Raw genomic sequence first — 17600 nt, 5'->3', positions numbered from 1 at the left:
CAGACAGTGCGGGCAGGGGCACCATCATGCCCCGGGGCATCCAGAGCAGCAGAGTGGGGATCAGGGGGACTGTGGACCCCATGGTGGCTGGTACCCTGGTGTGGGCACTGGCAGCATGAGTGTGGCTGGTGGGAAAAGGCTGCCTGGGACCCTGCGGGAGCAGCCCAAGCGTGACCAAGCACTGCAGCTGCATGGAAGTGCCAGCTTGGCCCCATGCAGGTCCCAAAACGATTTTGGTCTTGGGGCAGGACTCAGGGCAATTGGAAGAGCTTAAAGGTGTGGTTTGACCATGGGCTTAAGCTTCGGCAAATCCCTCCTCCGGTCCTGCCCCCTCAGTGAGCGGGTACGGGGATGCCACAGCTGTGTGAGGACCGTGGCACCCACCAAGCCCATGCTGGTGGCACTGCTGAAACACAGCGTGGAGGTCTGGCTGGTGCTCCAGGCCATGGCTCACTGTACGGGGACATGGTGGCATCGCAGCAGCCAGGGCAGCACACCCTGGGCCACGCTCAGCACAGCAGAGAGGATGTACAATGTGGTTGGAACAGCCAGAGCGGAGGAAGAGAGGGGCTGAAACTTGCTGGGATCTGAGGGTGGGAGCTGGGGGGGGGCAGAGAGATGCTCTGCAAAGCATGGAGGAGTTGAGGATGGGGATGCTCTGCAGAAGATTTGGGGACAGGGATGCTGGGCAGTGGGAGACAGAGGAGCAGGGATGTTTGACAGTGGGATGGAAGCTTTGGGGACAGGGATGCTCTACAGTAGATGGAAGATTTGGGGACAGGGATGCTGGGCAGCGGGACAGAGGAGCAGGGACAGGGATGCTTTGCAGCAGGTGTTGGGGGCCACGCCCCAGCCATGGACACTCTCTGTGCCTGCGTCCCTTGGAGGGGCTGAGCTGGCTGAGCCCCCACACTGGGCTGCTCTGGTGCTGTGGGCCGGGTCAGGCCCTCACCCATGCAGTGCCCCGCGGCACAGCTCGGCCATGCTGGTGCTTTCCAGACCACGACTGCCCCAGCCGGCTCAGCAGCACCGCCCAGCTGGTCCCAAACACTCCCCGGGGCCAAGAGCTGCTCCATTTACTGGCCCGGAGCTGAGCTCACCGCTGCCAGTTAACCCTTACCAGCCCCGTGCTGGAAATTGGGGCCGAGCCCGGCACGTGCTTCGCCGCGTCTGTGATTTCGGGGCTCCTGTGAGCAGCCTGGCCCTGGGGCAGCACCGACGCGGCGAGGGGTGCCGCCTGCCGGGGCCGTTCCCGCGTGGCGGGGGCCATTCCCGCTGTGACGGAGCCGTGGCTCACCAGGGCTCGGGGCTCCTTGCCGGCACGGTGCTGGCTCCCCGGCCGGTGACTCCTGCATTCCTCGGCACAGGGAGCCCTGCTCACGCAGGAAGGGTGGGGAAGCCACTCCACCCTGGCTGGCCACTCGCTGGTGGTCATAGCCCCCTCGGCACGGCCAGCACGGTGGCTTTGAAACCCTCCGGGCTGAGCCTGGCCTAGAACAAGGCTGTGACTGCCTGGCTGAGGTGGTGACCGAGAGTGACACAGCCGGCGGGGACTGGGGATGGAGCCTGGCGCAGAGCACCGCAGATGCTGTCTGGGCTGGCCACAAGTGCTGAGGCCCCTGGGGGTCCGGAGACCTCTGTGGTTGCGAGGGACTTGCTTGAGGGTGGGTGGCAGATGCCCGGCAGCACCAGCGATGCCTTTCAGCCCCTGCCCCAAGAGGGATGGCGCAGCGCTGCAGTGCCTGGCTCTGTCATGACATGGAGACACAGCAGCTGGAGCGAAGACAGGGAAGAGATAACAAGAAGCTACAGCATTTCATCCTCCCTATGTACCCAGCCTGGAGGAGGCTCAGGGCTCACAGCAGAGTCCTCCGAGCCGTCACCCTGCCCTGGGCAGTCTCGCCTTTGCTGGCTCTCCTTATTTTTCAGCTGCTCTGACAATTAATCAGAGCCACTCCTACGGGATCCTGGCCCTCTGAAGCTGCCAGTCCCTATCCAAATGGATTTTAAATGTTTGCATCATGCTCCAGTCTCTTTGCTTTGCCCCTGAAGAAGGCCACTGCTGCAGGGCCTGGAGGTGACACCTCAGTGAGAAGGTGGCACTGTCAGGGCTGTGTGCATGGAGGAGAGCCCGTCTGGCTGATGGAGACCCTACCTGGCCCCTCTGAGGACACGGGTCACCTCCAACATCTCTCTCCCAGAGGGCAAGGGGTGACCTCTGTCCCGTGCGTGGGGCAGGTTGGACAATGAGCCTTTGGGCTACTCCAGCCCCAAGGGCAACTCCTGGCCCGCAAACCCAAAGTGAGAGAAGGATGAAAGACACCATCTGCTCCATAAACATCTCTGTTCATAGAAAACTCAGCCTAAGAAAATGGAAACCCCTAAGTCGTTGGGGAACTGGAGCTCTGCTCCTCATGGGGCTGAGCCTCGCCAGGGGCTGCGCTTGCTCGGCTCAGGGCCCTCCGCTCCACCTGGGCACAGTACTTCTCGGGGATGCCGGAGGCTCTGCAGAGGAAAGAAATCATCAGGCACCCTGTGCTACACTGGAGTCGAGCTTTAAGAGCACGGCCCTGGAGTGGATCCTGTTTGATGAGGATGCAAAGGAACCCATGAGGTGGGTCAGGAGATGGTGGGAAGCCAGGAAGGACTTAGGGACATGCAGGGAGCCATGGAAGTAAGCAGCCACTGGCAGCAGATCACCTGAGCTCCTGCATCTTCTGCTGTTTGAGCTGGGCGATGCGCTGGCTGCGCCGGCGGGCCTCCTCCTCCAGCCGCTGGCACTCCTCGAAGGCAGCCACCCGCTCCTGCACCAGCTGCTGCTGACGCTCCCGCATCTGGCGCCGGACGTCGTTAGCATGGGCGAGCTGCAGACCTGCCCTCCGTGCTTCCTCCGCCTTCTCCTTCTCTGTCTGCTCCTGCTGGGCTCTGCGGGAGAGCTCGGGGCAGATGGCAGGCCCCGCTCCAGCCCCTGCACATGCTGATAACCTGCCTGCAGGGCCTTGGCCAGCACCAGAGCCACCAGCAGTGCTGACTTGTCTCTGGGAGCTCCCACGGCAGCCTCCCTGCCACTGTGTCACCCATCCCTCGGCCCTGTTTTGCACAGCAGGGCTGGCCACCTCACCAGTAAGCTCCTGGCACCGTCCCTCTCACCTGAGGATCCTCTCGAACTCGTGGCGGTCCTGCTGCACCTGCATGGCCATGCTGTGCTCCCGCTGGGCGATCTGCTCCAGACGGCTCCGCTTCAGCATCTGCTCCATCTCAGCCTTCCTCTGCGCCGCCTCCTTCTCCATGCGCCGCCACTCTCGCTCGGCAGCCTCTTGGCTGCGCTTGGCCCTCAGTGCGTCCTGCCGAAGGGGCACACTGGTGATGCTGGAGAGGCCATGGAAGGCTTCCCTCGGGAGGGGAGGTATGAAAGCACTTGACCGTGGTTTTGCCTCTTTGCCAGCGCCATGGCCAGCACCGCTCCAGGACATCACCTGGCTCCAGGTGCTGGTCCAGACCTGCAATGCTGCAGTAGACCCACCACATCCAGGGGAGCTTCCACTTTGCCAGGGTGATGACGAGGAAGGTGGTGAGGGAGCCAGCATGGGAGCACATCACATGTCAGCAAGTGTCGCTCACCTTCTCTGCCTGGTGGTCCTGGGCCCTCTCTTGCATGGCCCTCAAGCGTGCTGTCTCCTTCTCCTTCTCCCAACGGATTCTCTCCTGCTCAGCTTCGAACTCGGCCTCACGCTCCTGCGTGGGACAGAGCCTTGTGGCAGCTCCCTGCAGCACCGCTGCTGCCTGCTGAACCTATGCCAGTGCCACACACGCTTAGTCCTGTTACCATTTTCTGCCTCTGGTACTCGAGCACCCGCTCATCTGCCATCCTCTCCTGCTCCCGCTGCTCCTCCTTGCGCCTCTGGTTCTCATCATTGATGCGTTTAATCTCGGCCTGGATTTTCTTCTGTTGCTCCTTTCTCCGCTCCAAGTCCTGAAAACAGTGCAGAGGGTCCAAGGTGAGAGGGCAAGTGCCGCGGCACAAAGCGCTGCCTCCGCTCCTCCCCATGTGCCTTCCTGAGGGCCCAGCAGCACACTCGGGGCGAGGGAGGGCTCAGTGGCCCAGGTCACTTTCTGAGGATGCCTCAACTTCCCCAAGAGACTAGAGCTTCAATTCTGCTGGCTGCTGTCTCCACACACCAAGTCTGACTTACCCAGCTCTGGGTCACCCTTCCAACAAGGTGAAAATCTAACTCCAGCCCCCCTGCTCCCTGGCAGGTCACCGGTCACACCTTCAGGTCCTCCATCTTCAGCTGCTCCAGGTACTCCAGCATCTCCTGAGCCTCCTGGTCCCGCTGCTCGGCTCTTATAGCCCGCTCCTCCGCGTTCTGCTCTATCTGCTTCACAAGCTCCTGCCTCCCTCTGGAAAGAAAAGAAAGGAAGTGTTCCCTATTGCTCTGTCCTACTCCCAGAAGCAGAAATGCTGGCACGGACACCAGGTGGAATGTCTGCTGTCTCATGCTGCCCGGTCCAGCCACTGTGACTGGAAGGGATGCTGCGGTGCGAAGCCAGCAGCCAGAGGTTACCGCAGCTCCGGCACGAGGCCTGGGAAGAGGATGGATGCTTCCGTAGGGAAGAGGGACCCTTTTGCAAACCTGATCAGCTCCTGCTTCCTCCTGCACTCCAGCTCCTCCTGCATCTCGCTGGCCTTTTTCCTCTCCACCTCCATCATCATGGCCAGGCGCTTTTCTTCTTCCTCCAGCTCTTTTGCAATGAGCTGCTTCTCAAGGATCTGCATGTCACGGATCATGTGGCACTTGGCACCAAGGATCAGCTGTGGGGACAACAGGTCTTCCTGGTCTCCGACCAGACTTGGTAGCAGCAGCAAGGACAGACACAGATGAGAAGGGGGAAAAGGGAAGGAGAGGAAGACCCTGGGTAGCAACAAGAAGTAGAGCAGGGGATAGGCGAAGCTCACGGGGGCTCTCAGCAGCCTGTTCAAGCAGGCAGCTCAGGCTGGTCTTAACATCTGCAGAAAGTGCTGTGGTACCGGGTGACGCAAGGGACCCCTCGTCCCTACCTCGCTGAACTCCTTGATCTCATCTTCCTGCTCCATGCGCATCCTGCTTGCCCGCCGCAGCAGGTTCTGGGCCCGCTCCCGCGCTGCCTCCTCCAGCTCACTCAGCTTCCCTGTCTGCTGCTGCAGGACGGCCCTTTGCTTCGCCACGCTCTTGCGCTCACTCACCGCCTCCTGGGGGGGGTACAGGCACGGCTGCCGAAAAACAGGTGCCCTCCCGGGGCAGCCCCACAAGGCTGAGCCTACCCAAGGGTGCTATGGAGCAGCCTGGCTCACGAGGGGCACGCTCCTCTGCACTGGGTCCCCAGCATGGAGCCGAGGGGCAGCTCAGGCTCCTCCAGCCATGACACAGGGACCAGGTAGCCCCTTCCCACACCCCTCTCAAGGAGACACCCCACTCCCTTTGCAGGGTGGCAGAAATGCAGCACAGAGGCTTCAGCATGGCCTCGGGGGTCACAGTGGGCTTAGGAAGTGACCAGTGTGGAATTGCTGGATGCAACCAGCGGGGGATTCCTTCCCCACCCATGGACCAGGCAAACCCAGGGATGCTGCACAGCCCTTCCTGGCCTGGGGATTAGAGGAGACCCGAGACACACAGCCATGCTGCCTCCCCTGCATGTTGCCCCGGCAGCGATGTGCTCACCAAAACATGGGTGAAAGAGGGGTGAAGGAGAGCTTCTGGGGACAGCCCAGCTGGAATGATCTGACCCACAAGGTTGGCTCTACCTGGGCACATCAAGTCCCACCCACAGCCCCAGACCTGTCACCAGGCAGGGAAAGAAGGGGTAGGAGGGGAAATCCCTACAAGAACGGCTTCCTTCTCTGCTTTGAGGGCTGCCAGCTTGGCCTCACGCTCCTCCTTGGTCAGGACTCGAGCTGCTTCTTTAATGCGCTGGAAATCTTCCTGGCCAATAATGAGGGATGCTACCGGGTTCTCCGCAGGGACACTGGTGGCATGGGGAGCAGGACACAGAGAGAGCAGTCAGTGGCACAAAGTCTCCGACAGCTCCCTCTGTTCCCTGCCCCGCTGACCTCCCTGCCTGGCCGCGGGACCTGCCTGGGCTGCCCACACCAGGGGCGGCAGGAGCCGCTCCATGACCAGGAGTCACCTGAGAGCAATGCAGGAAGCGCCCGAGCTGTGAGGACCGGACTCTCCCGGTCAGGGGGAGGAAGAAATAGAAAGTGCAGTGAAAGCAGCACCACGCTGTGATGCATGGGGGACAGGATGCTTGGCAGGGTGGCCAGGGGCCTCCTGGGAAAACCCCCAAACATTCAGCATGGGCATAAGTCAGCCCCAGTAAAAAAAAAAATGCTGGAAGTATTTCACTACAACTTGACTTTCCCAGCCCTCATTTGAGAACATTTTGACCACTGCCCTGACCCTTTTTCGAACAGGACAGTTTGCTCATCCCTGTCCCTAGACTGACTGTCGCTGCTCCTGCATGTCAGATTGAAACCTCTGTTCTGTGCGGACAGATTTTGGGGAGCAGAAGCTGCTTTTTCACTCTGTTTAATGACACTCAACCTGCTCCGGCTCCAGATCTGCACAGCACAGCTTGGCTTCAGCTCCACTGCCCCGGGAATCCACCCGGTACAAGACAAGGAAACATCGTGCTGCCCAAACACGGAGCACCCTCTCCCCTCCCAGTGCTGGCAGGTGTCCCTCCAGCCATCACCCCGGCTCTGCAGTGTCCTGCAGAGCCACAAACTCTGCCCGTGACTCACACTGTGGTTTAGAGGAAATCACCCAAGCTCTTGGTGCCCCCATTTCCCCACTTGTAAAAATGTGGATAATAATACGGGGCTGTTTTCCAGGGGAGTTGTAAGGAGTTAATTACTCTTCATATTACTCAGATACCATGGTGACGCGTGTGGTGTAGGAGCGTATATTAACCAAATGCATAGAGCACTTTGAAGATGTTCAGGACTAAGAATTTACTCATTATTATTGTGTGTCACCTTTCATCCACCCTTGTGAATATGAACAGATACCTGCATAATGATCGTTCGAGAGCTGCATCACAGCATCGGATTCCAGGACGCTTTAAAGAATGGCTAATGGTCACAACGGCACTAATAAATGTAATGACACAGTGGCCACTGCTTTAGTCGTCCCAGTGTTTGGGTGACCAGCCTGGGATGTCTAGGGCCTGATTTTCAGGAATTAAACCAGCACAAACAGTTTCCATTAGTTTCAGCTGGAGCTGTGGCCGTGCGACACATCTGCAAATTGGCCCCCAGCTTTGGCAGCAGGGTCAAATAAGAATGTGAAGGTATAAAACCAGGTACCAGCCTCGAAAGCCTGAACCAGTGCCTCTGTGCCATTTCACTCTCCACAAAACCCAAACCCGAACCATCTGTGGGGCGGGTGTCACGTTTTACAGGGTGTAAGAGCATTACATGGAGATTCAAAACAGGAAGCAAAAATGAACCTCGCACTGAACAACAACTACAAGGAAAATTTAGGGAGGTCAAAATGAGGCTAAATTGGAGCTGGCCGGGATAATGGCCCTATTCTCATCTATGTGCTGCAGGCTTTTACCAAGGTGTAGTAATTAGGGCCAGGGTTCTTACAGTTCAGCCTTGCTTATAAAACATCCCTGTAGAGAAACACAGCTCCCAGTGTGCAGGAACTGCAGGCGACGCTCTGCTGCCTTTCTCACATGAGGCTTTTCAGTATTGGGGCACAGGAGGCAGCATTTGATACATGATGGGGGCTTGTTCAGCCCAGGAGGAGCTTTTCTGGCTGCTGAGGTTTTATGTTGCTTTTCACTGGTTCTCGTGATGATTCGGTGCCTCTGTAAAACACTCAGTGCTTCCTGGCTCCATTGATGCCCAAGCCAGGTGTATCAGAGTGCTGTTGCCCGTCCCTTTTCCCCTGAGATATCCTGGCAAATGGCAAGACAAGCTCTGTGTGCTGAGATGGTGCTGTGACAGACAGGCAGGGCCCCAAAAGCTCCTCAGAGCTGCCACTCAGGCATGGACTTACATGAGATCACGGATGAAGTCCTTGGTGATGAGACGGATGGTCTCAGGTTTGTGCCCACCTGATGCTTTCGGGGCAGTCTGCACATCCCGAAGGATCACGACGGGGCTGCTGGAGCGTGACTGCTGCAGGCTCTGCAAGAAAGGTTGGTGTTTCCTACGGCCTTCCTGCCACTGCCCCATGGCCAGCTCTCTGCCCCTGGCTCCTGGGCACAGAGGTGCTCTGGGCACGAGAGGCTGCAGGTTCCCCTGAGCTCTGACAAACAAACAACCTCTCGCACCACCAAGACCAGTGATGTCTGTGCATGGGAAGAGTTTTTTGCCTCAGCAGCCCCAGCTCCGAGAGCCTGATGAGGACATGGGGACAAACAAAAATACCCCTATAGCACTGATTTCAATATCAAAATCTGGGCATCCATCTCTTAGATCTGAAGTAAAGGATGAGCTGATAGCTGCTTGCTTAGTGCAAGACCCAATAAATGCATAAGCATCACCTTGGCTACCCTGAGCTGATGGCAGCTGCCCCTGCCACGCTCACCCGTGGCCACTGGAACCTCTGTCCTGCTGAGCCCCACGAACCCAGGAAAAACTGTGTGGAAACCAACCCAGACTGACCCAAATTCCCTGGGAGCTGGCAGGGGAGACCTGGGGAGGGGGAAGCAGGGGCAGCTCGAGGTCTGGCCTTGCAATGAACCAACAGGCAGCACTGGGCAGAAACCAGTCCTCCCAGTACAGCCTGGACTGGTGCCAGTCCCTTTGCTTGAGCCGAGACTGCCACCTAGTGAAGCATCCCCCAGCTGCGGGGTGACTCGGGGACCCTGCTCTGCACGTCCCCCAAGGAGGGTGGGTGCTGTGTGCCCCTGGAGGGGTGAGAGCAGCCGAGGGATGTCCTGAACACACATGGGGCTGCCCCACGGGAACCTCCGAGAGGCAGGAACAAGCATCCCGGGTGGTGAAGTCCTGCCAGGACTGCTGACAATCCCATGGGAAGGAGCATTTTTGGAGCAGGCACCCATCTGCAGAGCACAACCTCCAGCAGCCAGGTAGGACAGTCCCCAGCCAGGAGACCTGAGGCTGGCATGAAGTTTGGATTCCCAAGTCCAGTGCTGCTTCCTGAGCCCGAACACAGCGTAGGCATCCCAGCAAAACCCTCACATGAGTCAGGGAACCACAAGAGCTAATCTAAGGTACACACAGATGTGTGGCTTCCCTTGGACTTCTATTTACTAGTTCAACTTTAAAATCCTAAGCCATTGCTGGAACAAATCCTGTAGCCAACTGGGCACTGAGTGGTTCCCTGGGAACTTGCTGCCAGCAATATTTCCATTTTACAGGTCTGATGATCCTGAACCACGGGCTCTCCTGTAGCAGATACCAGAGCAGCTTCCCAGCCACTGCAGGCCCCAAGTGTGAGCTGTTGAATTAAAGGGTTTGGCACTGAAACACTCAGGCAAACAAAGATAATAGTGTTATTCACCACAGCCAGCTTGCATGTTGTCCCCAAAGCCAAGAGAACTCCTTGGACTAGACCTGGATTAATCTCAGGGAACAAAATTAACACCCATATGAGCATTACAACATTTTTTATCTTACTACCTTGAAGGCCTCCAAGATAACAGATCATAAACCTGCCTGGGGCTCCTTTGGCTTGCAGGGCATCCGAGGCACATAGGCCCGGCAGCCCCAGAGCAGGTTGCTTGCCAAGAGCACTCCCAACCTCCTGCCCCATGAGGCAAACCGTCCACACAGCCTCCAGTTGGTAGCGGAGGTAATCTTCATTACACGCTTCCTTCCTCTTCTCTGAAAAGCCAAAAGGTTTTGGCAAATCTCTTTGGACAGATTTGTTTCAAGCGATAAGACCCAGGAGAGGAAATTACAGCCGCAAATACACACCCCCGCAGAGGGACAAGTGCCTTGAACACAGCGTGGTACCCTCGTGGCAGCCAGCTGCCAGCTGTGGCCCCAGCGGAGATACCCCCAACCTTTTATCAGCTGAAGAGACAGTGAGTGTGAGATGGGCCAAACTCTGCTGGCATCCAGCCTGGCCCTTGTACCTCGATCTGTGTCAAAGATGACACGAAGGGTGGGGAGAGCCAACGGCTGCAGCCATAAACTGAACCTGCCATGGGGAAAGCACCTGGGAGAGTTGATAAAGGAGGTGGGGGAAGCAGCAGCAGGGAAAGGACGTCCAAAACATCACCTTTCTGTACCCCTTGTCTGGAAAACACCATCATCCAGAGGCTGCAGCTCTTCCCTGGGCTCTCATGCAGGAGCCGGGGACAGCCGAGGGACAAGCGCAGAGGAAGCAAGCTTTTTCCTTACAAGACCAGAGAGGAAAGAGCTGTTGTTCTCTGTTTATCTCCTCTCCTAATGGCCAGGGCATCCGGCCAGGAGGTCAGAGACCTGCTGCAATTCTGCTTCGTCTCCAAGGGGACTGATTTCGTAGCTCCCTGATGAAAGTCTAAATATGTTGGCAATGAGCTGCTCTGGAAGCTTCCAGCCTCTGCTCCAAGGACTCTGTCTATATCCCATGTGAAATAACCGCTGCCTAACATACAGGCCCTGTAATGCTGGCTCCTCTCCTTTACCGGGGTGTCTCACCTCTTGAGCCTCCTTTGTCTCACTAATTAACTAATTACCCTGTGAAAAGTGGAAGCGGAGGCATCAGGGAGGACAGAGGCACACAGCCCCTGGTCTGCTAGATGGCCTTGGCACACTCCCTGGAGGTGGGGGTGGATTTTGTGCCCTCCCAGAAGGAATTGAACGTTGGGCTCCCACAGCAGGGCAAGGAATTAAAAGCACAGAGATGGCAGAGCCCAGGGAGGGCTGACAAAGGGTGCAATGGTGTCCCTTACCCAGGAGTTTTGGAACACTGGGACTTTGGAGGCAATATGGTAGAGAAGAGCCTCCAGTGAGTCAAGCTGGTGCAAACAGGGAAGGATGAGGCGTGGCAGAAGAGGTGCGAGGGGCCGAGGCACTGGGAGCTCACTGCCCAGAGGGTGCTAAGCCAGGGCTGAGGAGCACCAGGCAGGACCCCAGCACCACGGTGCCCTGGGCAGGATGACGCTGGCTCCAGCCTGGTGAGGTCTCGGCCACCCTGATCCCCCTGTGGCCCTGCCTGGTGCAGGGGGTCAGGCAGCCGGTGGTGCCCCCCGATATCCCAGCCCCCTTACCCGGCTCTCCCCGAACAGCGTCTCATCCACCGCGGTGCTCTGGGCCCTCCTCCTGTACCGGCTGCGGGGCTGGCTGGAGCCACAGCTGGGGGCTGCGGGGACGCTGGTGGGCTGCGGGGGGAGATGGGCCGTGAACGGGCTGCGGTGAGAGGGAGGCGCCGGGGATACCGGGAGAACCGGGGAGGAGGGACCGGTACCGGTGCACCGGGACAGGCCGCGCTCACCATCCTGCTCCGCGGCCGCCGACCGTCACCATGGCAACGCCCCCCCCGCTCCCCTGGCAACCGCCGCGCGGGTGGGGCGTTCCCAAGCGCGCGCACCGGGGCGGGGCTGAGGCCGGAGGGCCGCGCTGGGCGGCAGGGGGACACTCTATGGTAGGGGTGGGGGTACGTGGGGGTGTGCGGGGGTGTGTGTGTTCACACGCGGGCTGGTGCACGCGGGGACTGCGTGCAGGCCGTGCGCGCGTCCGGGCACACCCCGCGCGCACACGCCCGGTCTCACAGGCGTTCACAGCAGCCGCGTATGCACCTGTGCACACTGACAACGGAGGTCCACGCGTGTGCGCGCAGGTGGTCTCGCACGGACAGGCACGTGTTGGTGTACGTGGGCTGCCTCACACGCAGTGCTGTGCACGCGCGGGGGCTGGGGCGGGGAAGCCGGGAGGATGCGCCGTGCCCCAGCAGGCACCGCCGTGCACACGCATGCACACACACACGCGCGCGGCCAGGCTCACCCCACGTTACCGATGTGCACACGCAGCACACGCTCACCCTGCCCGCGTGTCCCACGCCGTGTCCCCCTGCATAGCCACGCCCCCCGGCCGCCACTTCCCCCCGTGACCGCCGCCCCCGCCCCACCGGGGCCCGCGGGCAGTCGGCAGTGACTGCCCCGCCCCCACCAGCCCCGCCCATCGCCTCTTGCCCCGCCCCTTCGGCCCGTGCCCCGCCCCTCCACGTGTGGTGGCCGCCGCCATGCTGCGGTGCGAGGCAGTGGGGTCCTTGCACCCCCCAGCTGGGGTCCCCCCATCTGCCCCCAGGCCCGGGTTCCCCCACCCCCCTACACCCCAGGGCCTCATGCCTCCCACTCCAGCCCAGGCCCCCCCCCGCCTCATCACAACCACCCAGGCCTGGAAAGAACAGGAGCTGTTTATTGGGGGGGGGGGATACCCCCCCCAGCACAGTGGGGGGGCTGGGGGGGCACCGTGGCCCCCAAGGCACTGGGGGAGCGGGTGTAGCAGGGAGGGGGGGTGGGCAGCACGGCAGTCCCCCTCCCCACCTGTGCCCAGCAAAATAATAATAATAAAAAAAGACTTTGGTCCTGGAAATACTGGCAGGGGGGCTGGCGCCCGGGCCAGGGGGCAGCCGGCTGGTCCACGGGGGGGGGTGGTTAAGGCAGTTTGGGGGCCAGCCCCGGGGGCGGCGGCATGGGCGCTCAGAGGATCTGGCGGGGCATGCCGTAGCCCGTCATGCCAGCCTGCGAGGCGCCCCGGTTGGTGCCCATCTGCAGCCCGATGACGCTCTGGCCCTCCTTCAGCTTGTCCTCGGAGAAGACACGCCGGTTCTCCTGTGACTTCCTGTGGACATGGCAGGTGTTAGCGTCCCGACATGACACCATGGCCCGGCACCACCCCCCCAAGCACCCGCCACCTACTTGGGGAACCAGTTGGGGTCTCCCACGAAGAGCCCGTCGCCCTTGGCCACAGCCAGGCTGCCCAGGTTCATCAGGGTCCTCTGCACGCACGCCATGTTCTTCCCTGCAAGGCCCCAGGCAGGCTCGGCTCTGTCCCCATCCCTGTCCCTGTTCCCGTCCTGGCCCCCCGCGCCCACCCAGCCGCTCACCTTCCCAGAGGTCGACAGTCTGGAAGATGTCGGTGGCAGCGATGCCGTAGCGCTCGGCTGCCTGCAGGAACTGCGAGATCTGCTCCATCTGCTTGAAGGCCATGGTGGACGCCTGGATCTTGGCTACTGGCCCCTGGCCCCGTGGGTGCAGACTGTTGATGAGCCGGCACAGCACCTGGCCAGGAGAGAGCCGGGGGTCAGGCGGCATGGTGGAGCAGCCCCCCACCCCAGCCGGCCCTGGGGGTACTCACAGTGCCGTCCTTCAGCCACTGCTGGAAGCCGTCCCTGCCAGGCGCTGGCTGCGCAACGTCCCCACCACACTGTGCCAGGATCCACCGCACCAGGACCTGCTCCAGCTCGGGGTCATACTGCCGGTCGATCTTCTGCTGCACCTCCCGGCTGAGGCCGTACGACGGTCCCCGGTTTGCCATGCTGACGCCTGAGGGGTCTGCAGAGATCAGACCCCTGTCAGCAGCTCCGGTGGCACCAGGGCATCTGGCATGGGACGGACACGGCCCTATGCCTGCGGTGTGGTGGAGCCCCTCGGGGACAGCGGGTGACCGCAGGCACAGTAACTGCTCCCCAGCAGAGTAGCAGAGCTCCATCCTGCCCAGCCAGGCTGCCTGGATGTCCGGCACAGAGCCTTATCGCCTGTGCCAGGCGCTGCCCCGGCTCTGCCCTGCCCTGCCTGCTTCCTGCCCAGCTGGCCAGGAGTGGGTGCTGGGTCCGCGACCACCCAAGAGCGAGGGGGCAATTTGGCCCTGGGCAGGGTGGGCAGCACCATGGCCCCTCGGTGCCAGGGCTGGACCCCCAGCCCTGAGCATCCCTGTCCCCATGGCTCAGCCCAGTGGAGCGCACGTGGATTTGGCAGGCGCTCGCTGCCGGTCGAAGCTTGTTTGCGAAGCTCACTCGTTTGCTCGGGCCAGGTGCCAGATCCGGGACTGGCTCAGGAACGTGGGGCCTGGGGCTGCCGGTAGAGGTGCCCCCACCCTGGCAGGGAAGCCGGACCCAGCAGGCTTTGTGGCCAGGCACTGCCCTTGCCAAGGTGCCACCACAGTTGGTGCTACCAGTGCTGGGAAGGATGGATGTTGTGCAAGGTGCCCATGTGGGAACAGAAATGGACCAGCGCTGTCCTGCCCATGCAGCCGGGGTGCTCCAGATCTCTGCCCACTAGTGACATGGTGGGCATGTGGGGCTGCCTGTGCTGTGCGTTGCCTCCCACGCACAGTCCTGCACCCCTGGCGTTTCGGGGGCACTCTGGCACACAGAAGCAGGAGCACGTGCTGCTCGCCCCAGGGGTGCGGGTGCCCCTGCCAGCCCCGGTGACCTCGTCCCAGCTGGGGACATGTGGCAGCTGCCGGCCTGGGGCAGCCCAGCCCACACCTGGGGGGACCAGGCTCAATTTGGGACAGAGCTCGACCCTGTCACACGCCTGGCTTCAGGCTCTGGGCTCCTGTCACCAGGACCAGCCAGGGGACAAGCCACCCTGGCTTATCAGAACAGGAAGAAAATCAACCCCAAGCCCCCAGGGAAGCTGGTGGCAGCAGCAGGGCGGCCGTGCGAAGCCTCAGCGCTGTGGCCACCCCGCAACCGCAGACCGCCCTGGGCTAGCCGGGCTTCCCCCCAAAGCTCAGCCGTCATGGGGCTCCCCGAGGCAAGGGCTGGGGTGTGGGCAGCCCCCGCAGGGAGGGAGCCGGCTTCCCTGGAGCGTGGGGAGCGCCCGGCCAGGGGCCAAGCCGGTTGAGAAACAAAGAGGAGCTGAAATTGGTGCAGACAGGGCTGATTTCCCGACACAGCTGGGGCTTGCCCAGACGGGAGGGGAGGGCCGGACCCAGCCCAGCTGCGCCACCGCTGCACTGGGGACCCCACGGACGCCATGGGAGGGGGCTGCACCCAGTCCGGCTGGGGCACGGCCACCCTGGGGACCTCACAGTGGCCCCAGGGGCAGCGGGGAGGGGACCATGCCCAGGCTGGCTGGGACACCGCCAACCTTGGGGACCCTCCAGGCATCCTGGGGGCAGCGGGGAGGGGATCCCAATTGAGATGCAGCCACTCTGGGGTCCCCAGAGATACCCTGGGGGTCCCATAGGTCTCCTGGGGCCAGCAGGGAGGGGACTATACCCAGCCCAGCTAGGGCAAGGCCACTCTAGGGACCCCACAGACCCCCGGTCCCAGTGCCAGCAGGGAGGGGACTCCTGGCTGGGACACAACCACCCTGGGGACCCCGCAGCCAGCCCAGAGTTGGCAGGTAGGTGACCACAGAGAGGACAGGGCCACCCTGGGGACCCGCAGGCACCGGGGGGGCAACCGGGGCGGGGACCGGACCCAGTCTGGCAGGACACGGCCACCACGGGGCCAGCGAGGAGGGGACCGGGACTCGGACGAGGCGCAGCCCCGGCACCGGAGCCGCTGTGCCGGCTCCGAGGGACCGCGGCCGTTGGACGGACGCGCCCCCGGGGCGCCTGGAGCGGCGGGGCCGGAAGCCGCACCCGGGTCCCGCTTCCCAGGCGCGGCCGCGTGTCCTGGCGGCTCCGCGGGCGCGGCGCCCGGCCCTGCCCGGAGCCGTTACCCGGGCGGGGCGGGGCGGGGGGAGCAGCCCGGGGGTCCGGTCCCGCTCCAGGCCCCCGGGACAGCGCGGACCCGGCCATTTTAGGGCAGAGTGGCCGGTCCCGTCCCAGTGCCCATCTCCGTCCCAGTGCCCATCTCCATCCCAGTGCCCATCCCGAGTCCGGGTCCCCACCTGCCGCCCGGTGCCCGCGGGCGCTGCCCGGTGCCCGCGCCCCTCCCTACCTGCGGCGCCGATCCCGCGGTCCCGGTGCGGCAGTGGCGGATGCCGCCGCCCGCGCCCTTTTCACGGCTGATGTCAGCGCGGCCGGGGGCGGCCCGGTACCGCCCGCTCCCGGGGCGGGTCCGCCGGGCCGAGGCCGCGCCGCCACCGCGCCCTGGGCAGCCCCGCCCCGGCCGGCGGCCCCACGGGGAGCGGGCTCCAGCCTGGGATGGGAAGGGGAGTCGTGGTGGTGGGGGACAGAGGGGCTGCGTGGGGTCAAGGCAGCAGTGGTGGCAGTGGGCCATCAGTGTTTTGGCGGGGACAGGCTGGCCATGGTGGCAGGGGGGCACAGGGGTTATGGCGAGGACAGGCTGGCTGCAGTGTTTGAGGGACATCAGGGTTTTGGTGGGGACAGGGTGGCGGTAGCGGCAAGGGGGGATATGGGGGCTGTGGTAACCGTGGTGGAGACAGAGCCCGGCATGGTGGCAGCAGGGGACAAGGCTGTGATAGCAACAGGGCCCAGCTGTGGCAGCAGGGGTCACAGTCGCAGGGAACATGGTGGTGGGGACCACCAGAGCCTGGCTATGGCGGCAGGCGGACAGCTCGGGGGGCTGCAGGCCCTGCAGGGACACAGCGTCCCCAGCACCCACGGCGTCCCCGGCGGTGCAGGAAGGCACGATGGCGCTTGCACAAGTCCCGTCTCCATGGGAAGTGTGACCAAAACAACAAACAAAACCTCGGCCCAAAGCCACGGGCCGCCTCCAGAACGGGTGGCAGGGCCACCGCCATGACGTCCCTGTGACCCCACCCACCCCTCAGCACCCAAAATCGGGCCTGAGCTCAGCACCCACCTTCCTGTTCCAGCCCGAGGAGCCACCGTTCTGGGGAGCTCAGTTGCAAGGACAGTCATGGTGGGGACTGGCCTTGGAGTGCCCCCCCCCCCCCCAGTGCATCCCTCCTGCACCCACGGGTGACACGTGGCAGGTTGTGTGTTGTCCTTGTTGTCCCCCATACTCCTCCCACCCGGGTTGCAGGTGTCCCCTGGGGATTGTTGGTGGGGTATCCTGTGGCTTCAGTGACACTGGTGCAGGGCTGGGGGACACGCAGATGAGGGGACGAGGGCAGGGTGTGGCACATGACCAAGGGTACTGGGGTGACCCATGGGGGACAAGGTCAGGGGGTGACATGGGGGTACAGAAATAGGGGTAGGGTTAAGGGCGACAATATGAAGGTGGCACAGTGGCAGGACTTGGGGGAACAGCTTTAAGGGTGACACAGGGGAGCAGGACCCATGGGGGGGAGGCCCAGGGTGACACAGACAGCAAGAGAGGGATGATACAGGGGGACAGGTCCCATGGGATGACACAGGATGACATAGAGATGAGGAAAATGGTGATACAGGGGCAGGATGGTGGAAGGACTTGGTGAGGGGAGGGCAGGGGGTAACACTGGGTGATTTGGGGACAGGACCCCTTGTGGCAGGAGCTCCAGGGCCATGGTGGCACGGGGCAGGACCCCCAGGGGAGTGGCAGGGGGACAGGATGCCGGGGGACAGGGCTAGAGATGATACAGAGGTGAGGGAGTGGTACAGGGCAGGATGTTCAGGGGATGCAGCCGAGGATGATGTGGAGGTGACACAGGCAGGACCCCTAGGGGACACGGGGGGGACCCCAGGGACACAGCTGGAGGGGACACAGGGCAGGATAAGGGGGACACCAAGGCCAGACCAGGGGGTGTGATGTGGTGTGGGGCAGGTCCGGGGGGGACAGAGGCAGGGGTGT

The 17600-nt window shown here is 62.2% G+C and overlaps 2 protein-coding genes across 2 annotated transcripts; both read right to left on the bottom strand.

The window, feature by feature from the left end:
* Positions 1 to 2327: 2327 nt before the first annotated feature.
* Positions 2328 to 12125, bottom strand: CFAP45 (cilia and flagella associated protein 45). The gene is made up of 12 exons (XM_075736915.1): positions 11985 to 12125; positions 11215 to 11325; positions 8046 to 8176; positions 5862 to 6003; positions 5060 to 5230; positions 4635 to 4813; positions 4272 to 4401; positions 3827 to 3973; positions 3622 to 3735; positions 3151 to 3344; positions 2701 to 2925; positions 2328 to 2505 (listed from the first exon to the last, which is right to left on the bottom strand). The coding sequence occupies exons 1-12, from the start codon at positions 12123 to 12125 to the stop codon at positions 2382 to 2384; spliced, it is 1809 nt and encodes a 602-aa protein (XP_075593030.1). The 3' UTR covers positions 2328 to 2381.
* A 218-nt stretch (positions 12126 to 12343) lies between these two features.
* On the bottom strand, positions 12344 to 15967 carry TAGLN2 (transgelin 2). The gene is made up of 5 exons (XM_075737142.1): positions 15843 to 15967; positions 13304 to 13500; positions 13053 to 13227; positions 12865 to 12967; positions 12344 to 12787 (listed from the first exon to the last, which is right to left on the bottom strand). The coding sequence occupies exons 2-5, from the start codon at positions 13481 to 13483 to the stop codon at positions 12646 to 12648; spliced, it is 600 nt and encodes a 199-aa protein (XP_075593257.1). The 5' UTR covers positions 13484 to 13500; positions 15843 to 15967; the 3' UTR covers positions 12344 to 12645.
* Positions 15968 to 17600: the final 1633 nt, after the last annotated feature.

This window comes from Balearica regulorum, chromosome 28, assembly GCF_011004875.1.
Source record: "Balearica regulorum gibbericeps isolate bBalReg1 chromosome 28, bBalReg1.pri, whole genome shotgun sequence".
Taxonomy (NCBI): Eukaryota; Metazoa; Chordata; class Aves; order Gruiformes; family Gruidae; genus Balearica; species Balearica regulorum.
This window is presented reverse-complemented; position numbering and strand designations above follow the sequence as displayed.